The sequence below is a fragment of the Heteronotia binoei genome, chromosome 13 (genome assembly GCF_032191835.1).
Source record: "Heteronotia binoei isolate CCM8104 ecotype False Entrance Well chromosome 13, APGP_CSIRO_Hbin_v1, whole genome shotgun sequence".
In the NCBI taxonomy this organism is placed as follows: Eukaryota; Metazoa; Chordata; class Lepidosauria; order Squamata; family Gekkonidae; genus Heteronotia; species Heteronotia binoei.
The window spans coordinates 80776196-80803342 of record NC_083235.1 but is presented as its reverse complement, the minus strand read 5'-3'; the positions used below and the strand labels follow the sequence as shown (position 1 = coordinate 80803342).

At 48.4% G+C, this 27147-nt stretch overlaps 1 protein-coding gene across 1 annotated transcript in view; it reads right to left on the bottom strand.

Moving 5' to 3' along the window:
- NTN1 (netrin 1) overlaps positions 1-9824 on the bottom strand; it is a 623591-nt gene extending 613767 nt beyond the window's left edge. The window contains exon 1 of the mRNA XM_060252655.1: positions 8816-9824. Coding sequence (XP_060108638.1) covers positions 8816-9824 — 1009 coding nt within the window. The remainder of the gene's footprint in view (positions 1-8815) is intronic.
- Positions 9825-27147: the final 17323 nt, after the last annotated feature.

Genomic DNA, 27147 nt, shown 5'->3' with positions numbered 1-27147 from the left:
TTGAGCGGCGTTGGAAAATGCCCTTCCGTCAGGGATCTATTTATGATATCCCGTACAGGATATCTAAGGTCCCTCTGGCAGGATTTAATAAGCCAGGAGGGGCATGGATCCAATTTACAAGTTGTTGGGCGAGCAGATAAGAGAATCCTGTCAACTTCCTCCAGGCTGAGGGGGCTAAAACCATCCAGAGTATAATCCGAAGACAGGCTCGGGGCCTCAGTTTCACTAACTGTCTCAAAACTGGCAGGGAGGTCGGGGCGGAGTGATGCGATTTTATCCGCAAAAAATTTCGCAAAAGCCTCGCAGCCTATTTCCAATTAAATAGAATTTGGTCTGCCTTGCGGCAGCGTTGTAAGTCCTTGAATTATATCGAATAGTTGTGCCGGGCGCAAAGTTGCGGACGCAATCTTAGCTGCAAAGAATGCTTTCTTTGTGGATTTGATTGCCATCTCATAGGCCTTCAAACTCTCTCTGTAAGATGTTCGGGTCACTTCATCACGAGTACGCTGCCATTGCCTCTCCAGTCGTCTGAGTCCCCGCTTTAATTGTCACAGCTCCCGGTTAAACCAGGGCAACGGCTTCGAGCGGGGGTGCAGAGGGCGCCTGGGTGCGATCACCTCAATGGCTCTGGAGAGTCCATCGTTCCAGGACTCTACCAGATCATCCAGGGAATCACCAGTGGGCCAGGTATCCCGTAGGGCCATTAGGAACCGTTCCGGGTCCATTAGGCTCCGCGGGTGAGCTAAAATACGCTCTCCGCCTAAACAGGTTTTGGGTGACACATCCATACGAGCCTTAAGGGCAAAGTGATCCGACCATGGCACTGCTTCCATTGCAATATCGTTCACTGATATTCCGGCCGTGAAGACCAGGTCTAACATGTGTCCTGCCTGATGAGTGGGCGTTGTAACAACCTGGGAGAGTCCTAGTGTCACCATGGATGACACCAGGTCCCTCGCCTGGCTGGAGGCCGCGTCATCGGCATGGACATTGAAGTCACCCAAGACCAGAAGCCTTGGGCACTCCAACGCCCAGCCCGCCGCAGCCTCCACCAAGGATGGTGAGGCGCCGGCCGGTGCGTTAGGCGGTCGGTACACCAGCCAGATCACCAACCCCTCCCCAACATCCCACATCAGGCCAGCACATTCAATGCCCGGAATCTCCGGGGCCGGAAGAGCCCTAAAGGAGTAAGCCTCTCATATGAGTAGTGCCACCCCTCCCCCCTGCCCGCTAGTCCGTGACTGGTGAAAGACCGAGTATCCTGGGGGGGGGGGTCATCTGGGAGAGAGCTACCGTCTCCCCCTCACGCACCCAGGTCTCGGTCACGCATGCCAGGTCCATATCCTGTTCGGACAGGAACTCCCGAAGGACAGAGGTCTTATTGTTAATGGACCTGGCATTGTATAACGCCAGTGACGGAGGCGAGTGATTCAGCCTGGCCCTACTACCTGTCACCGTCGGGATGGGACGAAGGCTGGAAGGGGGTCGAGCACTATTATGTCTCGATCTCCTTCCCTTATAATTCTGCCTAGTCCCACCGTCATACCTTCCCCTCCCCAGGAGTACTGGAATCCCCAGGCCAGTCATCTCCTGTTAATGTCCACCTAGTTCGATGGGATGGTTAAAGCTGCCCTCTCCTCCACCCTCCTCCTTCCAGCCAATCTATCTATAAAAAGCTAATCTGCCAATCAAACTAAATAGCTATTTAACTAAAACCCTACCCTAAATCTTCCCACAAATTATTAGCTAAAATTTAATTAGTTTAGTTCTAAAAGCTCATTAATTATAAAAAACCCTCCCAATAAATATCCTTCCCTAATTAATTTGCCACAAATCAGTTTTAGTTCTAAAAGCTCATTAATTATAAAAAACCCTCCCAATAAATATTCTTCCCTAATTAACTTGCCACAATTCAAACTTTCAATTTAGCCAATAATCAACAATCTAATTTAAATAACCAATAAAACCACAATCAGTATTATCATTAAATTGGCAGTTTAGATCTGCTGGAGTGAGGGATTAGGACAGGGGATGTAAACAGTTGAATAAAGTGCGATAGTTTTAAAGTGCTGATGCCTATGAGGTGCAGTGTTCTTATTTTTGCCTTGTCCTTGTCTTCGGGCGTACTGGTATCCATATGGAGCCTGTTCTTTCAGAGCGGTAAATGGGAGGTTGTTGAGAAGTAAGTAGATGGATAGGAGGTTGTTGGGGTGTTCTTATGCCGACTATCTGGCCGACTGGCAGACCTGAGCGACTTACTGCACAACCTCGGGGGCCCAGGGGGGTATGAGCCTCCCTGCGTCCCCTTCGTCACACAGCCGCCGCGCTAACCAGCCTGTCAACGACTCAACCCCCTTCCGATGTTCCCCCAGACCCTTCAAGCCACCCGTCAAGCCCCGGCTCGCCGTTCACGGTCGCTCCCCACACGGGGGGGGGGGGAGTGAGTGGAGGATCGAGGCAATGGTTCCGTTCCCCTCCCAAACTCCGTCGCCGCCCACAGCTCATCCGATGTTGTTACTGTCACTACCGTCGACACCGCCATCGGCCCCTCGCTGGTCTCCTCGTTCATCTCCTCCGGCCCACAACTCAGGCCCACGACTCAGCTCCTCAGCCTCAGTCACGCCCAGCACACGGCCCTCGGCCGGCTCGGCTCACGCCTCCCGCTGCTCGAGCACAGCCCGCTGCAACTCACGCCGCCTGCTGCCACTCTCCACTTGACTCCGCTCCGCTCCGGCGCGGCCCGGCCCGGCCCGGCACCGCTGGTAACACTTAAGATGTTTTCAAAGGGAAGGCGGGGTAATAACGTTCGAAAAGTTCCCCTCACCTCCCTCTACCGCGTATCATTCAGTCAAGAAACTGTAAAAACATGTAGCCTAGCTTGTGCGGCGGTAAAAGCTGTGCTATTACAGTCATAAACAGTTAAATAAGACTTATAAGCAATGGCTTAGACCATGGGTGACCAAACTGTGGCTTAGGAGCTGCATATGATTCTTTCACACATATTGTAGGGCTCTCAAAGCCCAGTCGCCCTGTCAGCCAGCTTGGATAATATATTTGTCTCTTTAAATCACGTCTCAAAGCCAAGCCAGCTGGCAGCTTGGAGAAAGCATTTAAAGTTAAAGTTGCTTTCCTTCCACCTCCCTCAAACATCTGATGTTCATGTCTCATGGCTCTCAAACATCTGACATTTATTTTGTGTGGCTCTAACATTAAACAAATTTGGCCACCCCTAACTTAGACTATCAAGAAAAAGTCACATTTATCCCCCCACCACAACCAATTGAGCAAATTCTGATCATTAACCTTAGATTAATCAGTGTCTAAGGAGTGGGGGGTATCAGTAAGACTTGGAAAGAACAGGAAATAATTAGTCTGAAAACAAAACAAAAAAGAAAAAAGGAGGATTGAAGAAAGAAGATTGCTAAGGAATATTTACTTTCAAAAATATGGACTATTTTGATTGTAGGGATGGCTTTTTGTGAGAAATATAGCACTCTTAAGTGCTGTGTAGAGCTCCCATTTCAATTCTGCTTGCAGTTGAATGCAGAGGAGGAATCAATAAGCAACTCAAGAAGTTGGACTGAGGAATTAGTCTAAAGTTATACTATATTATCTATAGGTTGCGAAATAACAATAACAAATTATACTGCTTAGCTTACTTAAAATATGCAAATAAAAATCTGCATATTTTAAGTAAGCTAAGCAGTATAAAAAACACACACAAAAAGAATATATTCATACAGGTAAGCTTACTGATTGTATAAAGTGGTACTATGTTTAGAGCAGGTGGGGGAATCTACCAAAGTGTGAGAACTAGTGTCTCAGTAGAACAAGAATCCAGCAGACATTTTGCAATCTCCATGCTTGTATTTGGAATAAATTACAGCATATGTAGCTGTATTCATTTTCTAAAGGAAGACAGTGACCCAAACAAACTAGTAAGTGCTGCCAATATTTGTTTTATTATTCTTGGTGTTCAAGAGCAAAGAAATTAGAAGTCTCTAAAGTCACATCTGATTATGATCTAATTGAATAAATAAAACTGTGAATGTGCTGCTGCTTTATCTTACAAATGAAAGCCAAAGCAACAGCACCCAGTCTATTAAACAATGTAATTCAATATGTGTAAATGAGCCTTATTCAGAATTTAGAAGAAGAAAAGTTGATTTTATAATCTGCTCTTCACTACCCGAAGGAGTCTCAGAGCAGCTTACAATTGCCTTTTTCTCGCCACAAGAGACATCCTGTGAGGGAGGCGGGGCTAAGAGAGTTCTGAGAGAACTGTGACTGACCCAAGACCCCCTCATGGCTTTATGTGGAGGAGTGGGGGATCTAACTGGTTCTCCAGAGTAGAGTCTTTCTCTCTCTGTGTGTAATTTTTGTGTGTGTGCATGCATGCACCTGGAAGTCATGGTGACCTCTGGTGACTGACCCCAACTGGGAGCCTGGAGGATATTCAGAGAGGTGGCTGAATAAAGCTTGCCCCTGTCTTCCAAACTGCTGGTATTTCAAGGAGGTCTCCAAACCAAATACTTGCTAGCAGGGATCGTTTTGTAGAAAAATAGGTGGTGGAGCTCATCCAGGGATTGTTATGCAGCTGCACATACTATTCAATGGACAAGGAGGTGGAACTCTCAGAAGGAGGTGGAGGAACTCTCAGAAAGGCCTGTGGCTGAGGCAGAAGGGCGTCCCCCCTGCACCGACTGCACTGTACTGATTCTTTGAAACCAACGCTGCTGGGATTTGAACACCTTGGTTGGGACAAGCAAGCCAAATCAATCTGTTAAATACCATCTTTGCCACCCCACCTAATGTGAGTTATGACTTCTGTCTTAATTTTAAACTATTTAACTGTTTTAATTGTTTTAAATTGATTTGATTGTTTTATTGTGTTGGAAGCCACCCTGAGCCCACTATGGGAAAGGCGGCCTGGAAATCGATGGAAATAAACAACCCAACAGTTCAGGAGCTCCCGCTGAATCTGAGGCCTGCTTGCTTCGCTGCCTAGAGCTGACAATATTGGGCTTGCCTGGGCGGAAAGCCGGTCTTCTGATGTCCTCAAAATAATGCATTTTTTCCAACTGAAGCTGTCTCTAAATCGATATGTTTAGGAGGACTGAGGTGCTAAAGAAATAAATAACGTTAGATTTTGAAAACAAGTAGCCACAAGAGCATCTCATTTCCCCCAAACGCTTCTGAATTATTTTACATTCAGTTTATGTTTAAAAAAAAAAAAAAAAAAAAGTTCGGCCATATTACAAACCTGTCACCGCACTTGAGATAATCCCGATCTAATTTGGCATTTTTGTTAATCTGGGATCCCTTGGAAGGCATCAAGCCTCCAGCGGTCTCCGTCTCTCTTGCTGTTCCCCGCCTCTCCCAAGTGCTCTTGTCTGGTTCTAGCCCTGCGCCGAGGAGCCGCGATTCTGTCTCAGCCTTTGGCCGGTCTGCCCGGCCACAAGAATGCACTGGAAGAGGCAGAAGGTGTCTTTTCTTTGGTTCAGCTGGGTCCAGTAAAAGTGTCTGGTCCAGATCTTGGCAAAATTGCGGGAGCGACTTGGTTTACTATTCTGAGCAGTTGAGGAGTTTAGCTTCAGGGGGCATACACTCTTTCAAGAGCCCGCTGCAAAGCAAGAGGAATTGGCCGTCGGAGAGGCTGTGGCCACGGGTGGAGAGAGAGCCCCAGCACGGCGGCTGCTCCAAAAACCCCCTCGCGGCTTCCGAGACATCCTCTGCAAGGTCATTCCCTCTGCTCTGGCAGAAGAGCTTCCTGCTGCCTCCTTCGCAGCTGGCCAATTCGCCCACCTGCCCTTCGGATTCTACCCTTGGGAAATGAGACATGAATAATAGCGAACTGGTAAAAGAGGGTTGGGTAGGCTCATTTCACCCCTCCAGAGACTCAGCCCATAATTTTACCTGTTTTCCCCTCCCCTCCCTCGAAATAAAAGGCTACAATGAATTGGGGGAAGGGGGGGTCTTAACTTGGGAGGGAAGCACGGGAAATTAATTTCCTGCTAGGCTTAATTTAAGTTGTCGAAATACTTGGACTGAAGCCTATTTGAGGTCAGCTGGGCTGAAAACGAGGGCATGAATGAACTGCGTGATACGAGGAACCCCGGACATCTTTCACCAAAATTGCCGCAGACATTCAGAAGTGCTTCACGCATGTGCAGGACATGTAAGTCTTTCGCTGGTCATCCCTCTGGAGTCAGCCCCGAAAGCCTAAAGGTGCAACCCCTTTTCTTTCTTTTAATGACAAGACTTCTGTGCCGCTCAGGATTGGGCGAGCCACGGAAAGGTAACATGGAGCCTTCATGCTACGAAAAATGACATCTAAGAAGGTCTATTTCTTAAGCGGCTCTTTTATGCACATGGACGAACAATGATAGTACTATTTTATGACTCGGTTTCAGCCAGGGTTCATACTGGAAATCTAGCACAAATCTAGCACTTTTGAATATGTGTTCCGTGTGTCAGCACAGTCCCCTCCTGTCTGGCTAGCATTTTTACCTTGTCCTTGCTTCAAGGGGCCCAAGGCAGCATATTCACCCTTACTGATTTAGGAACAAACGCCTCCGGGGGACTGAACAGGGATATTGGTTTCTTATCTCATTACATGTGCTAAACCCATTCTCTCCAAGTAGAGAGTACAATCCACAGTAATGTTTTTTTGTATTGGCAATGTTAAATAAGGGATATTGGCTGTTTATCTCATTACATATTCTAAACCCATCTTCCACTATATTCTATTGTATTTTTTTTTGTATTGGCAAACTGGAATGATGTTTATCATGTATGCTGCATGTTAAAAAGTAAACTAGGTGGACAGTTACACCTCTAAAAAAACACATGTTCACAGTTTAATCCAGCCTTGAGGAGCCATAGAGCAGTTAACAGATTCTGCATTTATTGCCTGTGACACTCTCACCAATCCTGACATGTTTAGTGACTTTGCTGTTGTCCAACACAACAAATGGTATCTAAACCAAACTGGTTGTTATTTCAATTACTATTTTGGCATAGATTCTGACTTGGTACTGTTTTGCATACTTAATCACTACCCACCAGCTATATGCAACTCTGCTCACTGTACCCCCTTTCATTGTCTCACTCTGCTCACTGTACCCCCTTTCATTGTCTGCATGCACACAAAAGCTTACATTCTGAATAAAATTTTGTTGGCCTTAAAGGTGCTAAAAGGTGAAGGTGAAGGTAGTCCCCAAGTCACCGGGATCGAACTCGGGTTGTGAGCTGAGCTTGGACTGCAATACTACTCTGTGCCACAGGGCTCCTTCTTAAAGAGGCTACTCGATTTTCTTCTGTTGTTTCAGGCCGTCACAGCTGCCTACCTGGATCTATTTAGTCTTACTGGCCCAAGATCACATCGTGAACTTCCTTGGTTGAATGGAGATTTGAATCCAGGTCCTAGTCCAACAGGCTAACTTGCATCACACTGAGACCTTTTCTATCTTAATTTAAGAAAGGATTATTCCAGCCAGGCCACAGAACATACCGTAACTAAAGCATGGCTTAATTTGCTTAATGATTCCAAAGAGCCCAAGTTAACTTTTAGGCTCAAACGAGGCCAATCCAGCACTTCAGGATAATTTTTTTTTTAATCAGGAAGGCAGGATAGAATGCTCTAATAAAAGAAACAGATTGATAGGCTGAGGCAGGACATGTTAACCTCTATGCCAAGAGTTTCTTCCCCACTGCATCTGCATAGCTAGGTCCCATCTGTCTAATGGTGCTAAATAAATTTTAATTTTGAAAACAACCAACTGCTGAAGTGTTTCATTTCCCCAAAACAGGTATGGGTATTTTAAGTGCAGGTCATGAGGACACTGGCAGACATTCAGGGCAGGACTCAAATGAGTTGGAGACTGTAAATACCAGAACCAGTTTTAGTGCTACAGTTCAGAGTCAGCTCCAGAAACAATTCAACTGAATACTACAAAAGAGGAAACCTCTGAGCATGTGCAAAGTACCCCATATCAGTACAAGTACCTCCCATCTATCTGTGGTTGAAGGTGGGAATCTTGCAGAAGGCTGCTCCATGTAGGTGCTTGGCTAGCCCCTCAAAGAATGAACTGACTCCATGGGAGAGCATTGCCCTTTAGGACTGATGGCCACTTGTTGGTCAATGCTAAGATGGTAGAATAGATCAGGGGTGGCCAGCTTTAGCTCTTCAGATGTTTTTTGCCTACAACTCCCATCAGCCCCAGCCATTGGCCATTGGAGAGCGACCGTTGGCCACCCCTGGAATAGATTGTTCTTTCAGACTGCAGATGGAGGATACATGACGAATGCTCTCCCATGTAGTAGAAAAGAAGCACCCTGGGAAGAGAAGTTCAAGACCACAGTACTCATTTTCTATTTCCTAAGAGATTTCAATAGAGAGGCGCCTTAAAAGTATCCAAAGATTCTTCCTCTCACTTCACCTCATTCTGTTGCGCACCTGAAGGAGACTTGGGCTAGGCGTGCAGGAGAATGAGATGCCAGCATGCGGAAGGCCCCATTGCAGACCTCAGGTAATAGATGTTCATTGCATTAAAAAAAGAAAACGAAACACACCTTCCATGCACAAAACGGGGGGGGGGGGTGTGGAAAGGCTCTCCCTCTTCGTTACTATGCTATGGTTGTTTGCTTGGAGACTTTAAGAAAAAGAATGTAGTGGAGCTTCGGAAAACCAGGATGGTCCACCTGAAGGAATGTGAGGCGGCGCGATCTATTGGACCTGCGCCTCCCTCTCCTGCAGGTGTGCCTCGCTCGGTCCAAGCCGCGGTTCCCCCTCCTCCCTCCTGGGCAGACTCACCGACGCACTCGTTGGCCTCGCGGGCGGTGGCCCTCTGCCAAGGCCGGTCGTAGTGGAAGGGCTTGCAGCGGTCGCACTCGGGGCCCGCCGTGTTGTGCTTGCAGTCGCAGACGAGGTTGTCGTCGCGGTCGCGGACGCAGCGGGAAGCGTGCCCGTTGCACTTGCAGCGGCCGCCCACCTGCAGGTCGGAGACGGCGTAGTAGTAGGAGTCTCGGGCCAGCTGGGAGTCGTCCTCGTTCTCGTCGCCGAAGGTGTGGAGGCGGCTGAAGACCACCTTGATGTCGGTGGCCGTGACCCAGTCCTGCAGGACGGGCGAGTTGTCGAAGTCGTGGGCCGAGGGCCGGCCGTCGAGGGTGCTGAAGGCGATGAGGCCGCCGGAGAGGGGCCGCATGTCGGTGTGCGAGTCGGTGCAGATGGCCTCCTGCTCGTTCTGCTTGGTGATGGGAGCGCGGCTGGGCTTGTTGTACATCTTGCGGCACTGCGTGGAGTAGAACTGGAAGGGCACCCAGGCCTTGCCGCCGTCCATCGACTTGTAGATGGCCATGGACTCCGGGCGCGGCGAGCAGAACTGCAGGCTGACGTAGGTCACCTCGAACTTCTTGCCCAGCGCCAGCGCCAGCGTCACGTTGAGCGGGTGCTGCACGAAGGCCTCCGACTGCCAGCACGTCAGGTTGTGCGGGTTGTTGAGGTCGGTCAGGTAGGCGGCGGGCCGGGCGCGCTTGGGGTCGGCGGCGTCGCACAGGTGGCACGAGCGGCTGCGCTCCTCGCCCTTCTCGGCCAGCACGCAGTAGCGGGCCTGCGGGCGGCCGCACGTGCTCGACACCTTCACCTCCTTGCCGAAGGCGGCGTTGACGAAGTCGGGGATGCAGCGGCGCGGCTGCCCGGTCTCGTCGTAGCAGGGGTCCGGCTGCGGCGCCGCCTGCCCGGCGAACAGGCTCAGGCCGTAGCCGCCGCGCACGCCCTCCGCCAGGCACGCCAGCGCCGCCAGCGCCACCAGCGACGACCACATCCCGCCTGGAAGCGACCTGCAGGGGGACAGAGACAGAGAGAGAGCGCGAGTCAACTTGGCGGTCGCGGGCTGGGCTGAGAGGAGAGGTCTGCGCGCCCGAGGCCGGGGAAGCACCTGCGGGCAGGACCTCCGCAGGTAGACAGAGCGCCTCCCAGACTCTCAGCAAGGGCGGCAGCCCCTCTGCTCTCTGGCCCAGGCTGCTCACCGGGCCTGGCGGGCCTCAAAGGTCTCTTTTCATAGGAGTTCGCTGGAGCAGGCAGGAAGGAGCTCTAGCCAGTTACTCTGAAGTCCCATGGAGTTCAACGGCATTTCTTAGGGAGTGCGCTTAATATTGCAGCCTGCCGGAAGAGAAGGCGGAAGGTACAGGGAGCGCGTCCGGGGACTGGCAGTGCCTGAAACCCACCCATTCTTGCTGGGGCTTAAACGCGCTGCAGACGTTTTAAACAGATGAACTGGAAATAAAAGCTTATTCTGATCTCATCCCTTGTGTGAGAGGAAATCCCGAAGAAATGTGTTTAGGATGAGGCGTTGATTTCCACGGGACTGAATCAGCCTAAATCCAGCGGCTCTGCCTCCGCGATCGAGCTGCCAAGTGGCTGAATGGGGAAGGAACCTCGCAAACTCCGGAGTGGGGGCCACAGCCCACCTTGGGCTTCAGTGCCGGGAATAAATGACATAGCAATCAGTGAAGCTTTTCTGCACGCTTAGTACAAAATTCACTTATACAGATTAGTGCCCAGACCCTCCGCGCAAATACATTTGCTAGCACTGGAGAGGTTTGCCATTACTGGGAAGCCAGATTATCTTGCTAAAGGGAGAGGCATGGCAGACACGAACTGATGCGAACTCGAAAGGGCTGGATCCACTTCCTTACCTTTCACACAGGCAGCCCCAAGCAGATTAGAATAGTCCCGCATGAGTAAAGTAGGCAGTCCATCCGGTTCAAACAAATCCCTGGAGTTTAAACCGTGTGGAATCCTGTAGCCTAGCGCGGGACAAACTATTCTGAAACTGGTCTCACTTAAAGTCTCTAAGCGACTTGCAGTCGGATCCCATTAGGATCCCACTGAATGCAATAGGATTTAATTCCATGGACGTGTTCAGAGGGTTCTGCAGATCGAGCCTGTGTGTTTCAGTGCTTTCGATTGGTTATTCTAGGGCAGACGTTCCAGGAGCACAGCCTTCACCTCTTTCACTTTCCCAAGAGGTATACCTGGCTTGTGCTCCTGGCTGCCAGTGAGAAATAAGCGACAGGTCCGAGTCTCAGTCCGGTTCCTCCGAGTTACCGGGATTAAAACCAAGTGAAATCCTCCTGGGACCAAATCTCAAAAGCTCCCTGCGCTCACCGGCCCGGGAACCCGAGGTGGGGCTCCTGCCCGGTTGTCTCTGTAAACAAGCCGACAAGCCCTCTTGGAGAGGACTCCAGGAGCGGGATCTGCAGCAAGAGATCTCCAAGCGGAGACAGGCAGTCGCCCGGCTCAGGAGGGGCCTCTCGAACTCCTCCTCCAGGAGGAGTGTGATCCACTAAGCATCCTCCTCCCAGCCACTAGGTCGCTTGCTCCCCGGAGGCTCCGGCCCAGGATCTCTCTCCCGTGCGCCAGGAGCAGAAGGGCCCAGGAACACCGAGGGTTCCCGCAGCTTGGCGCTTGCCTGGCCTGGAAACTTTCGCCTTCCCTCCCTTCCGAACTGCGGGCGGGCACTACCTTGCTTGGCTTGACTGGAGGGAGGCCGGTGGGCTGCTGGGCTGGCTTCTCCGCCGCGCCAAGGGCACCTCCAGGAGGCTGGAGTTGCTCAGGGGTCCCGGTGCAAGGCCATCCTCCGGCTCCAGCGATCAGCCAGGCTCCGCGGGTGCCCGAAGCGAGTGAGGCTGCAGGCTCGGGCCGAGGTTGAGGTCATCCCGGAGGAGTGACACTCGGTGGGCTCGCGCGGGGGAAGAAACGACGACGACATCCACTAGCGGGAAAGCAGGACACACGGCGGGGGCGGGGACGGGGTGGCAGCCAGGCAATGAAACACTTGCGCAGCCTCCTCGCGGGAGCGGGAGCGGGAGGAGCCACAGCCAGGAGGGAGGTGGAAGCGCAGGCAGGATCTGGACCCTCTCGAGATCTCCTTCTCCCAGCAGAGAAGGCAAAACCTGTGCAGCAACCAGGGTTGCCAGAACGAAGGCTGCCGATGTCTCTTTTCTGCCTGAATTCTCAGGGGAAGAGCGAACAGGGGGTGTCTGTCAGATCTTTCCTAGGTGATCTATAGAAAGGGGCAAAGTTCTCAGAACTCTTGAAGGGGAAACTGACTCGAGCTGTAGTGTGAGAGAAGTGCAACAGCCCCCGGAAAGGTTGGAGCAGTCCAGAATAGGAGGTTTGGGAGGGTAGGGAGAAACCCCCCCGCCCCCCGAAGTCCCTGCCGTGCGGTGTTCTCCCGCAGAACTGAGAAAGCTGGTGGGCCATCTGCACACCCCGTGCGTGGGGAACCTCAAGGGGAGAAACCCTTATGAGAAGAAGGGTGCGCCTCGGGAAGAGACTGAAACGGGGGGCGATCTTCTCCTCTCCTGGTAAATCAGACATGCTCCAGTGTCTCTAGGCCTGGCATGGTGGCTGGCACCTGCCGCTCCAGAAAAATGCCAGAATCAGTAAGATTCCTTCTTCTCAAATAGCCTTGAAAATGTCTAAAGCTCATAGGGTCATAGTCACTCGCATATAAGTTCAACACACAAGTGTCGCACAAGGACACCCTTGTAATCACACAGGATCTTCTGCCTGCAGTTGTCTGGGCCAAAAAGTACCAAGGTCCCTGCCCAGTTTAACATATTTCCTGCAATACCTAGTCGGACGAAAACCATTCACCAAGGCCGCAAGCGTCTATCCCCTTCGCTTCCTCCCAAAGGTAGCCAACATTAAAAGGGAGGGGGGAGTATTCATTTGCTTATCTCAATATTAGCGCTGCAAATTGGTGCAAGATGTTCAAATAATCAGGGGCTTGGGTGCCTCGAACGAATTATATGCTTTATCAGGGTAATCTCGGTGTTTGAAAGGCGAGCTTCGCTTTCTTTCTAGCGTCTTTTCCTTGTGTTTATTCTTTCTATGGTCAAAACAGATTTCTAGCCATTTTGGTGTGCTGCTGAGAGTGAAATCTTGACAACAGGGGTTACAGGTGCTCACAAAAACAGAAACAACAAAAACTCCCACACCCTGTCTGATTGCTGAGGTGGCCATCTGTTTTTAAGTAAGAAATTCAGCTATGCCCTGATGCATGCTGTTGAGGGTCCCATTTAAATTATTTGGAGAAAAACCTGTAGCAGAAGTCCCCTCCCCGTTTATTGGAGAGATTTCGTATTTTCACAGAAGAGGTTCAGTGCTTCTCATCCTCACACGCGCACTTCACAGGGCACACAAGAGACCTGGGGATGGCCACGGGAGACTGGGGGTCTTTTGCACTGGCTGCCTGAGAAACTGAGTATCAAACTTTGCCAGCTGGGTATCAAACTTCATACTACCAGCGCCTCGTTTGCAATGTTCCATCTAAGCTATGGAGTCTTGTGAGCAAAAATTATACTTTGTGAGCTACTGGCATTAAAGCTGAGCTCCTGCATCAATTAGTTTGCTCTGGGGCCATTTTTCCTGAGCGGAGACAAAAATGTGTGAGCTGGAGGCTAAAAAATTGTGAGCTAGCTCACGCTGACTCCGGTTAGAAGGAACACTGCTCGTTTGGGATCTCTCCCAAAAGGCACAAACTGGGGCTTAAGGCTCAGGCATGCAGCCCATGAACTTCCTACCGATCCCAGCTTCTCCAGAAAAAGCTGCGATGAAGTGATCTCCAACTCTTGCGGAGGGTGGGGAGGCTGCACTGCTACATTCCACAGTCTCCCTGTTTGCAAAGGAGACGCCAGCGGGCTTTTTGGAGAGTCCAAACATTAGATTCCAGGCGGGCAGCCATGTTGGTCTGAAGCCATAGACCAAAGATGGAGTCCAGGAGCACCTTTAAGACCAACAACGTTTTATTGAGAATGCAGGCTTTCGTGGGCTAAAAGTACACTTCATCAGACAATAGTATGGGATGGAATTAGCAGTTCTACATATAGAGAGAGTGGGCTGCCCAGTCAGCCCAAACCGACTATTACCAGACCTCAACTTCTCATTCTTTTAATCTGCTAAAAACATTTTAAAGATTTTGCGTACTAATTCACAGCCTACTCTATATGTAGGACTGCTAATTCCACAACTGTCTGATGAAGTGTGCTTTTAGCCCACGAAAGCTTACATTATCAATAAAACTTTATTCATCTTAAAGGTACAAAGCAGTAGACAAATTGCACCTTTAAGACCAACTAAGTTTTATTCAGAATGTAAGCTTTCCTATGCTCTAAGCAGACTTCATCAGACAAAATTGGAATGGCAAGCCATCTTTAAATATAGAGAAAGTGGGCAGTGAGTTGGTATGTAGAGTCATGGGAATGTTTTTAGAAAATTAAAAGAATCACAAATTGGGGTCTGTGTTTGTTTGTTAGTATTGTTACCTGGGCTGTAACAACAGTGGAGGGTGATAAAAAGCAGACATGTCATAGGTGTGAAGTGTCATAAATCTGGGTGTCATTCTGGCATCCAAATAGGCAACCGTGTTGGTCTGAAGTAGTAGAACAAAATAGGAGTCAATTGCATCTTTAAGACCAACGTCGTTTTATTCAGAACGTAAGCTTTTGTGTGCATGCAAACTTCTTCAGGTGAGGAATGATGTACAGTAAGCATAGCCACATAAAGCTGGTGGGGTTTGGAATGCCAAGTGGTACAAAGTTAAAAACCAATAGCAGAATAGTAAAATTAACAAATTCAGAAAACCTCTGATCTAGGTTGCATTAGCGTGGGAAACCATAAAACAGTAATGTCAGAATGTGAGAATACCTGTTAATTAGTCTATTGCTAATAAACCTAGGTCAAAAAGAAGACATATCTTTCCCAGAAGTTTTTCTTGTCCAACTAATTTATCTTTTAACATGTAACATAAATAAATACATCATTCTAGTTTGCCATTAGGAAAAAATATATTAAAATATAGTGGAAGATGGGTTAAGTATATGTAATGAGATAAACAGCCAATATCCCTTGTTTGAGTATGTCAGTACAAAAGCATTATTCTGATACACTATCCTAATAGTTTGCTATTAGAAAAAAAGAATACATTAAAATATAGTGGCAGATGGGTTAATATATGCAATAAGATAAACAGCCAATATCCCTATTTGAGTATGTCAGTACAACCCCCCCCACCCCACCCCAACTTGTTTTTTCAGGTTTACACTGCGGCGCAGCAAATTGGCAAAATGGCTGCGGGGAGCAACTGGTGCAAAATCGCCAGCTTGCTTCTGGAAACAGAAGCCTGCCCTGGACCAAGGTGAGGGCGGAATCAGCCCCAGAAAACAGTTGAGGGCAGCGTTTGAGCTCAGAAGAAAGAAGAAATTTTGCACTAGGCTTGTTCCGGGTGGAGAGCCCTTTTGCTCCCCGGGCTTCTCCGTTTTTGCACAAGTTGCAGGGAGCCGCCAGTTGGCCTGCAGCTATTCTGCAGCAAGCGAGATCCTCTGACAAGCGGTTTCTGCTTGCTGCTGAAAAGCAGCCCGCCAACTAGCAGCTTAAGCGAAAGCGGAGAGAAGCCCCGGGGGCAAAAGGGCTCTACCCGAATAAGCCCTAGTAGAAATCGTCCCGGTTTCTTCTGAGCTCGGAGGCCAGGGGTTTCTTAACTCTCAGCCTGTGGGGCTGGCTGTATACCCTTGGCGGTATTTTTCTTTCTTCATCTTTATGCCTGTTTCTTGAAAGAAGGGGACGTGCGGCTGTAACATGGGCAGGATTAAAGGGCAGGTGGGACCACGAAGCCATTTGCAAGTACAGGATGCTCCCCTGCCCGGTTGTTCCGCAACTTTGTTTTAAAATGATGGGTTCTCTGCCAGGGGGGATCCGAAGCTTCATCCAATCCGTTTTCCACCGACCATGTGCAGTTCGCCACAGTTACAGTCGCTATTGCCAACGGTGGGGCATATGGGGGCGTCGCATACCGAATTTGCTGCGCCGCAGCCTCCCAGGCTCCGTCCCCTCCCGGCAGCTCTGGGGCGGGACTGGGCCGAACTCCCGCTTCCCTCCCTTCTGGGCGGGGCTCCTCACCCGGGCTCTTTCCTGGGCCTGCACGGGCATCTCTGGAGCTCCCTGCTTGCGGCCTCCCCCCAGACTCGAGAGGCGAGGACCAGAGCGGGGCAAACTCCTGGGAGGAATCTGTCTGGCGCTCTCCCCTCCCCTCCCCTCCCCTCCCCTCCCCTCCCCTCCCCTCCCCAGACTCGGAGGTCCTCGCAGGTGTCCAAGAGGGCGAAGCGGAAGCTCCTTAATGTCCGGAGCGCACTTCTGCGATGCAAAATTACTTTCACTCAGATCATTTTTTTAGAGTGTAAAGACAGGATAACGTTTGCCGAGTAGCTACGCAAATTAATAGAAGAAAAGGTTTGATTGAATTCCGCCAGACTGATTTCTAAGCAAAGGCGTTTGAAACGGGACTGCACGGATTTTTCAGCGATGGTTCGAAGCTCTTGCTTTCACGGACTTGGACAAACTGCAGGGCAGACATGCGGCTGAAACGTTCTTAGGAGAAACCCGGATATTCCGGGAAGCCAACGAACAAACAAATCCCAGGAGGTGTTGGGCAGATGGGCTCGCAGTGGACTTTTCAAGGTCCCAGAAACCTACATAGTAGCATCACAGTACAGCCAGTCGGTTGTCTAGATGGTTTCCTAGATCCTGACTGGCATTCTTTCACTTCACCCAAGAAACCTCATAGCACAGTTTTGCCTTGCAGATTTTCCATTGTCTTAATGCTTAAGAGACTGAGATCCATTCTGTGTGTTGGAAATACTAAGAGAGCAATCCTAAACAGGTCTCAGAAACCTTCGGAGTCTATTTAATGGGTCTTAATCCCAGGAAAGTGTTTTTAGGATTGCAATGTAAACCATTCACCCATGTAGTTTATGAATCATTGATCTCAGATGCAAAAAGAGAGGCCTCGATCCAGCCACAGTTACTGCAGAGTCCTACAACACAGCCTAAACACATTGTTTACCAAGAAGGAACTGCACAATTTTATGTCTATTTATTTGGGAGCTCAAGGACTCCCTGTGGAGCACACAGCTTAACTGTACAAATTAACACCTGTTAATACAGAACAAAGTTAGAGTCCAATGACACCTTTAAGACCAACAAAGTTTTATGAGCTCTCATGTGCCCACTTACTTCTTCAGATATAATGAAATGTAAGAAAATCATTTAAATATATAGGCAGAGGTTGAATAGCAAATTAGCATGTAGCATGATGAAGATATTCTAAGGTATGTGGAGACAAAACAGAAATAACAAGTTAAGTGTATAGGGTCAACAGCTATATAGATTTAATTAAGGGGGAACAACTGTAAAAGCAATAAATAGGTCAAAATAGGATATAAATCCTTTCTAATTGTGAAAAGTTAACTGAGACTCCTTCGCAATGCTCCATTCATCTCCTCTCAAGCATGAATGTAACAAACAGCATTTTTCTTTTGTTGGGGTGGGGCGCAATGTTCTGTAGGGAAATATATTTCAATTTTCATTGCAATACAATCACTATATGTTGTTCTAAATGCTATACAAATGTATTGTTCTTCAGAGGTGTTATGTCAGAAAAATCTATTCCTGTATATTGCATTGCATTGCAAATACTATTCCAATATATTATTCAAGAAAAAATTAAATCCATAAAAATACAGAGGATGTATAGTCCTCCTTAGTGTGAATGAAATGAGATTAAAAAAACCCTGAAGTCCTGGGGGCATGTTTGTTCTGAGTGTTGTAATAACTTGTAATTACTGAGATGTTAGATCTAGTGGATGCTTAAGATCATTGAACACCATCTTAATCTGTACTGAAACTAGCACCAAATTGTTCTTAAACTGTTTTTAATGTAAATGTTGCATTGTATTCCAAGTGTTGTGAGTCGCCCTGAGCCTGCTTCAGTAAGGAGGGCGGGATACAACTAAAAAATAATAATAATAAAAGTATTATTATTAAATAAACAAATAAAATAATTCAGCAATTTCACTTTCCATTCTGCTCCTTTCCCATAAAACGGCTACTTTGAGGTCACCCGTTGAATGTTCTGGGAGGTTAAAGTGTTCTCCTACAGGTTTCTCAGCCTTTTGATTCCTGATGTTAGGCTTGTGTGTATTTAGAGTTTGTCCTGTTTGCCCTGTGTAGAGAAAGGCATTGCCAGGCTCTGAGCACACTTGCTTCACTGAGGCTTCCCAAGCCTCGAGATGCCTTGGCGTGGTGGGGAAGACCCAGCTCTGAGTGGACTCACTGCCACTCACCCTGACTTTGCTGAGGCTTCCCTCGGGAAGCCTTGGTGCCGTCAGGAAGGCAGTGGGTATGCTCAGAGCTGGGCTCTGAGTGGGCTCGCTGCCACACACCCCGACTTTGCCGAGGCTTTCGAAGGCTTGTTGAGTTCCGGATGGCAAGGCGAGGTCCCAAGGTTGGCGAGGTTCAGATGGCAGCAGGCACAGTCAGAGCTGGGCTCTGAGCACACTCGCTGCCATGCCCCCAACTTCGCTGAGGCTTCTTGAGCCTTGGGAAGACTGGGCGAGGTCGGGAAGGCAGTGGGCATGAGGGATGGGGCACCCCAGGCGGTTGTCTACTTGGCCTACGCCCACACGCCAGCCCTGAGTAGTATATTTATTATGGTCTTTAGACTAGCTTCAATCAGGCATAAAATATAATAGTAAAAAATCAAATGTAAGAACTTTTAATGTGGAGTTTAAATAATTTGATAATTAATGCACAAAACATAGCAACTTCACATGTGATCTTAACATTATTATCAGATTAAAAACAGCGATGCCTTGCTTTGTGTGTGTTTATGTAACCAGGAATCGTATCAAGTAGTTAGGTGATAATTCCATGACTAACTTCTCTGTAGAGTGGACAACTAAAAAAACATGTGCTCTACAGACTAAAAAAACATGTGCTCTACTCAACCTCTTCTAGGGGACAAGAACACAACCTTTCTGGGTAGGGGATTTTATTTTACCTTCCCTCAATATAATCGCAGAAGGGAGAGCAAAACACCTAGCTAGAGTAAGTGCCCTTCTAAAACTGTTTACTTCCGCAGTGGCCAGATAAGCTGCTGGTTTAGAATAGTCAACATATTTATAAGCATGTAGGCATGTTTGTCAGTAGGTGCATCCAGAAAAAGATCTTATTTGAGAATTATTCAGAGGTCCAGGCTAGCCCAAACTCATCAGATCTTGGAAACTAAGTAGGGTTGGCCTGGTTAGTGTTCGGAGCAAAGACCACCAAGGAATGCGAGGGTCATGACACTGTTGACTATTCTGAATGTCTATTGTTGCTTTTCAACAAAGCATATAAACTTCTTAATGTGCCATGCCCCACCCTCCCCAGTCCAAAGCTTGGGATGCTGCTTGTGTCTCTGAACCTCTACAAATTCTCATCCCCACCTTGTGTGCAATAAAATCTTGAACACAGAATTTCAACCACTCTACACATAGGAAAGAAGAATCCCGTTATTCTTGCCAGCATTATTCCTTCACATATATTAGCCTACGAAAGACCATATTCTTTGATGCCTGCCGTTGATATCTTTCTATAGCCAATTTTAGCACCAATGATGTACTGCAGTGCATGGGATGTCCAGGAGCCTATGAATAAAGAACTACCTGTGGGGCTGGGAATGTTGCAATTGCTCTCCACCCCACCCCATACTGACTGTCTATATTACATTATTTGTCCTGCTCTCCTACTAAGGAGCTCACCCTCACTGTAAATTTTGGCTGATGAGGTCCTTTTCAGGTTCACCATAGTCCCATTGGCCAATATCACCTGGACTCTGTAAGAACCAGCTCTACTCTTTTGTTAGTAATCTAAATTAAGTCTGCAGTCTTCTTGAATTGTATGATTAATTCCTAAATCATACTGTCCTAAAAGAAAAGGAAATCTGAAACATAGCTTATTATATGCAATTCTTGGCCAATTATGAATCAATTCCTCCTCCGTTGCTAAAACATTGTAGCAGCTCCAGTAACCTGAAAATTCCTTTCCTTGGACAACAACCCACCCTTCAGCATCTCCAATACTTCCCCTAGAATCATAGAACCATGGAGCTGGAAGGGACTTCCAGGGTCATCTAGTCCAACCCCTTGCACAATGCAGGAACTTTGCCTTTTATTGCTCAAAACTACTATGAATTCCTAGTTAGGACATGACCAGATGACTAGACTTGATAATTAAGGAGGAGTCCACTGAAGCATCTGCTCCATTTAAGTGGCTTTTTTGGAATATCTGCTTCCATTAGAACCAGAGGGGGGTTTTTTGTTTTGTTTTGAGCAGGAATGCACAGGACCACAGTTCCAGCTGGCTTGGTGTCACGGGTTGTGGCCTAATATGCAAACAAGTCCCTTCTAGGGTTCTTTTTTTAAACAAAATCTCTGATTAGAACAAAGTTATCTCCTCTAGGCCTGGCAATATGATGCTCTTGCTATTTCTCTCTCTCTCTCTCTCTCTCTCTCTCACACACACACAACCATCACTATAAACCACCCATCCAGGGCTGGTGCCAGGCTTTTTGGCACACTAGGCAAGGCTACCTACTTGCCCCTCCAACCAATCTGTTGGCAGCTCCCACATCTCTCCCTTGCTGGCTCTTCTCTGCTGTGCTGAATAAACCCTTGTCCTCTCTCTCTCTCTCTTTTTGTCCCAAGAGCCTGTTCCCTTGCCAGATCTCCCCAATGTGGTCTCCAAGAGGCTGTTTCAGGGGGAGGCAGGCAGCGCACACTCCTGCCTGCCCACCACTCCTGCCACTCATGGGGCCACAGACAGTCATGCTCTAACTGCTGGGCTCCCTCCTCCTTCTGCCAGCCAGCGCCAGGGGAACTGGTTTGGTCCCCCCACCATCCCTGTAGGAACAGATGCCTTGACAAATATATGTGCATATAACTTTTGGACTGGCTTGATATTTATTTGTTAAGAGCAACCTGCTATTGTAGTGATTACTGCACTGTGTTATACTGCTTCATGTACTACTTGTTAGTAGCATTTTCCTTGTTAGAGTGGACTTTGTTATTGTACATATTGTTCTCTGTTAGAGATGTCAAATACTTTAAAGTGTTGTTAAGTATTCAAGTCTTCTGTTACCCTGGGGCTTTTCTTGTATTTTATAGCCATGTAATTACCCCAGGTCTCCTTTGCTTGTTGATTCACAAATATATGGGCAGGGCCACTATTCCCCACCCTGGGAAAACCAAGAGGTCTTGTATAACCAGTGGTCCCAGACCAGAGGGTTTTACAACCTACGACCCCAGACATTGACATGCGAAGCTGTTTGCTTCTGTCAGCCACTACTTGGATTAAAGTGGGCTGTGCAAAGCACTTTATTCTGACCATAGCGATAGACTCCAGTTTGACAGATTGATCCAGCTGGTTCCCCATCTGCCAGAGAGATCTGCAGCCTTGTCCACAGCCTTCTATTTGGTGCCAGACCTGGGCAGAGGGCGCTGGATGGAGGACACACCATCCAGCCCAAGCAAAGCCCCTGTTGAAACCAGCCTTCTTAGGGAGGGAGAGGGCTTCAGCCCGGCCAGATCTGGCCCAGGCTTTCGCAGTGGCCCCAGGGGATCATCTCCTCTCCTCTTCAACCTTTCTGCTCCAGGATCCCAGCAGTGCTTATTCTCATCTAGGAAAAAAACATGCACACCCCCTTGAACCAAGCGTGGCTTCCTTCAAATGTTGCCACACCAGGATTGAACAGGGAGCCTGAGAGCAGCAGCAGCATTGCTCAGATGGGAGAGGCACAGCTCAGAAGACAGCAGGAGGCCCTCCCAGCTTGGACACCACTGCACAGGCCTCCCCTGCTAAGCTGGGGCCCTTCCACCTCACTTCCCCCCTGCTCGCCAGCCCAGAAGAAGTGGCCTTGCAGAGGCCAGCAGCCAGCAGCCCTTCCTGGGCAAAGGGCCTTTGGGGCTCCAGAAGGTCAGCTTGGATGCTCAGCAAGCAGCAGCCCAGTGAAGTCTCAGAGGCAGGGGAGAAGAGGAGGTGCTGAGCTCAACTCATGCTTGCTGGAGAACTGCCAGTGAGCCAAGTGGAGGAGGAGGGTACTGCAGTAGCAGCAGAGCCTGTCCTCAGATGCCCTCCCGCATCCAAAGAGGGGGGGAGGAGGAGGGGGCTGGGATGGCCACAGTTCCCATGGGGCTGAATTGGGTGCACACCAGCCAGCCAGAGAGAGAGGAGAGGAGAGGTGACCATGGGGCATACTCCAGTCAGAGTGGAGGGACAGGCAGGCAGGCTGCAGTGCTGAGGAGTCTGAGGACTGAGGTGCCCAAAGAGAGATATCTCTATCTACTTATGGACGTCCGACCAGTCTCCGCCCCAGAAAATCTAGACCGGGCATTACAGGAAGTGGCTGGGTGGCTCAGGCTGAGCGGGCTGAAGCTAAATCCGACGAAGACAGAGGTCCTTTGCTTGGGTCGTTGGGGCCCAGGGAGGGAAATCCCCCTACCAGCTTTTGAGGGTGCGCCGCTGATAGCGGCGGACAAGGTCAAGAGCCTGGGGGTACTATTGGAGTCCTCCTTAACGATGGAGGCTCAGATAGCAGCCACTGCCAAGTCCACATTCTTTCATCTTAGGCGGGCAAGGCAGTTGGCCCCCTTCCTGGAACGCGACGATCTAGCAACAGTGATCCATGCCACGGTCACCTCGAGGTTGGACTACTGTAATGCTCTCTACATGGGGCTGCCTTTGTGCCGAACCCGAAAGCTGCAGCTGGTGCAGAATGCCGTGGCCCGGCTGTTGCTAGGGCTCCCAAGAAGGGAGCACATCCGGCCGGGACTCCGGGGTCTGCACTGGCTGCCAATAGCTTACCGAGTCCGGTACAAGGTGCTGGTTATTACCTTTAAAGCCCTATATGGCCTAGGACCTGCCTACCTGAAGGACCGTCTCTCCCCACATGTTCCCCAGAGAGTACTGAGATCAGGAACTCAAATCTCCTGGTTATCCCCGGGCCAAAGGAAGCCCGCTTAAAATCTACAAGGGACTGGGCCTTTTCTATTACGGCCCCCTCCTGGTGGAACCAGCTGCCGGAAGAGGTGAGGGCCCTGCGGGACCTCGCCCAGTTCCGCAGGGCCTGTAAGACAACCCTCTTCCGGCTGGCCTATGACTAGCTGATACAAGATACTGAGCATAGTTACATTAGATGTCTGCTATCCCCAATGTTCTAAATGTTCTAAATGTTTTAAATGGTTTAATGTTTAAAATTTAAATGTTTTTATGCTTAAAATGTATTTATGTCAGATTCTTGTGTTGTGAGCCGCCCTGAGCCACTTGTTGGGAAGGGCGGGATATAAGTCATAAAATAAATAAATAAATAAATAAATAAATAAATAAATAAATAAATAAAAATAAGATAAAGGGAGATAAAGCCACAAGAGGGGCTGAGTTGAAGTGTGCAGGGAGGGGTCAGATGCCTCCTTAGGCAGCAGCCTACCTGGCCTACTCCCTGTCCTCATCATCAGCCCTTTTCAAACTTTTTAATTACAGATATTCTTCTGTCAGGTCAAATACCAAGTTTTGCTCTTCTCTTCTCTAGTATGCTGAATACTAACTGGCAAGGGAATCTAGACCTTAGAGTTGTCCTGCCTGAGGGAGCTGAACCATCAGCCAGGAATTTCCTGCTTCAAATCTCATCTCTGTTGAAGGAGGGGGGTGGTCTTAGGCCAGCCACTTTCTCTCTGCCTTACCCTGTTTTATAATATGGGGATGAGAACTATACTAACTCCCTTCTAATGTTCTAAGGACTTATGCTCTCATAAAGCATTTGTTTGTTCCAGCAGTAAAGTGGTTCAATTCCACATTGCCTCAACTGCCAAACTGCTCTCAGAAGTAACTTACTTCAGTGGGATGTCGGTACTTGCCATCATGTGGGAAGTGAACAGAGTGGCCAGCTGTGACAGTGTGAAAACCAAATACCTTACCGCTGAAGTGTATTCATGCAGTAGGTAGGAATCTATGGCTGCAATATGAAGAACACTTCAAAATCAACACCCCTGAATAAAATGGGACTTCACATCTGAGTAGCTCTAATCCAATCTACAGAATGATGACCAAGTTCAGGCTTGCTCTATGAGGGAAATGTTCTGATCACACAAGCTCTCTGATTCAAAGAGAAACTGGTTGCTGCAGGGTCAGATCTAGGGGGGGGGGGGCAGAGGGGGGTGCTTGCCCTGGGCGCCAATGGAGGGGGGTGCCAAATTGGGTATGGAGTCCATTGTGTTCTATGGGACCATAAGATAGAATGGCCCATAAGGGGGTGTCATTTTTTAATTTTGCCCCCCCCCCTCAAAAAACATGTTGATCCGGTCCTGGAATGCTGCCATGAGTACACTGAACTGGATAGAAGGCCATTATTATTTGGGGGGTGAGAGAGACATATGTGGAAAAGCTAGAAAAAACATATGACAGGGTGTTAAATCCCCATACTTCCCCAAATGCTGTTTAAAAAGCTAGGCCCATCAGCACACCACTCCATTTGGTCAACTTTTCTTCTGCTACTGATTCCATTATTCCTACCCATTGGAGCACCTGAATCTCTTTTAGGAAAGAAGAGAATTCATTTCTTGAAATTCCTGAGACAGGCTGTCATGAGTGAGACAATAGGGGAAGAGAGTCTCAGGACTGGGAGGCCTCTTCGCGCTTTCCCATCTGCCCGCCTGCCTGCTTCCTTGAGTGGGGGATGGTATCCCCCTTACAAGGCTTTGAACTTTTTTGGACACTTCTTGCTTTTGGACACTTTTTGTTTCTTGGGTGCAGGGCTAGGACCAACCAGGCTGACCTCAGGAGCAGTTTGTTTAGGGAGGAAACAATGTTTGTCTTGTCAAAATACCATGCATTTCCTTATGCCTCCCCAGCAACCTTGCAGTTAACAGATACAATGTAACAAATGCTCTGCCATATTTTACCCTTTCAAAAGAAGAGAGAGAGAGAGAGAGAGAGAGACGCAACCTCCTAAAAACCAGGCAAGGTGCACAGCAGTAAATGGGGGGGGGGGTGTGTAGAATGGTTTGGACCATCAGGCAAGGGCTGGGTGCTGAAAGGCCACCCACTAGACATATATGTGTCAGAATCTTTTTAAATGCTACCATTTGAATGATCCTGGTGCTAAACATAGAAATAGCTGTCACTGAAAACAATGGGGTCTGCTTTCAAGCAATGGCCATGCTTTAGAGGGGACACTTGCCTGAATGCAGAATATAGGACTCAGGGGACTAAAATTCAGAATGACTTGGGCTATGTGCAATATGATGCAAACCGAATAAAGACAAATATATTACACACAGACTAGAAAGAGAATTCAAATGCCATAAAGAGTGCAAATTCGAGCCCCCACCAAATGTGTGCCCTTGCTTTATGATATCATCTTCTGAATCTACATGTTTTTAATTATACCATGTGATGCTGTGCAGTCCATGTATATTATATCCAGTGCACACACAGGAATAAGAAACTTTCTTCTAGGAGATGCAAGTGAGCTATATCTGAGTAGGCATGGGCTTCTCCAGTGATTTTTGCATCCAAGAAGCAGGGGCACTTTATGAAGCATGCTCCTGTGTGGGGTTGTCCTCTGCTTTAGGAATGGACTGAATACTGCAGTCATGTTCAACAACCAGTGTCAAATCTCTGCAAAGCTATGAAACTCAATAGGTGGCATTTGACAAATTACTTTCCCTTACCATAAACTGACTTTTGTGATTATTGCACAGTTTAAACTGCTGCTCTGAGAACCTCAGCTTAGAGGAAAGGTGAGCCACAAAGATAACCAAAAGTAAATTTCCATTCATACCAACTCAGTTGTCAAGGAAAGAAGGAGAAAGAAAGAAAGAAAGAAAGAAAGAAAGAAAGAAAGAAAGAAAGAAAGAAAGAAAGAAAGAAAGAAAGAAAGAAAGAAAGAAAAGCTGGTTGAAAATATTTGTTCAACCTAGTTTTCAGTTTTCATCTTTATATTTACAAGGAGCAGCTGATAAAACAATTATTTAATTCAAAATCACACCAAGGCCATAAAATATAGTATTAGATAGATCCAGGTGAGTAGCCATGTTGGCCTGAAGCAATAGAACACAGAGTCCAGTGGCACTTTTAAGACCGACAAAGTTGTATTCAAAGTAATGGAAGCTGTAAAAGGTAAAATGGATTCCTTTAAGTGGTGAAAAGCTAGTCCAAGTGAAATTAATAAAAGGGAACAGTGGCAAATAACATGCAAGTCTGTAATCAGGCAGGCAAAAAGGGACTATGAGAAGCATATTACAAAAAACATAAAAACCAACAATAAACATTTTTTCAAATACATTAGAAGCTGGAAACCAGTCAGGGAGGCAGTGGGGCCATTGGATGACCAAGGTGTCATGGGTGCTGGGGACCCTGCAGAGGAAGTTGAGCTTGCAGAAGAAACTGTGCCCCTGCCACCTGCACCAGTGCCCCTGCCTCCTGCTGGAGAAGATCCCAGCCCCCCTGCCTCGCCCTCTCGGGTGGCGCGTGTGCGTGACCGCCTCCGTCAGGACCTCAGGGATCGGAGGAGGGCGGCACGCTCACAAGCAAGACGCTCCCTGAGCCCTGAGTTTTGAGAGGATTGTGGCCCTTCTAAGAGCAAGGATGCTTGAGTTGTAACAGGATCCTGGCTGCCTCTCTGAGCCAGCAATTAGCCCAAATGGGCAACAGCCAGCAGAGGGCTATATAGCTGTAGGCTTTGAGAGGAGGCTTTGCGGAAGCAACTAGTCATCTCCCTGACGTTCTAGCATCCACTCAGGCTTGACTTTGGTTTCTGGACTCTCTGACTTTGGCTTGTGACTTCTGGACTCCCGGACCTCGGCTTCTGGACCTTGGACCCGCGATACTTGTACAGTGATTTGGATTTGGCGCCTCGGACCCTCCTGCTTACTGGCTACAGACCTCGGACTGCCCCTGGACTTTGCCTGACCCAGCCCCAGCCATGACAGATTGCTTCCACCCGACAAACACCCACTCCATAGAATGGATGCTGAAGCAAGTGAAACCACAGGACTACTGGCTGCGCTCCAAGCCCAGGTACAGCAGCTAACACAGGCAGTGGTGCACTTGCAGCAACAACCTGCGGCCAGTGCTCCAGCCAAGTGCCCAGTTCCCCCACCTGACAGATTTGGGGGGTGCCGTGGAAGAATTTCCTTCTTTCCTAGCACAGTGTCGGCTGTACTTCGAACTGAGAGCATGGGACTTCCTCGATGGCAAAACAAAGG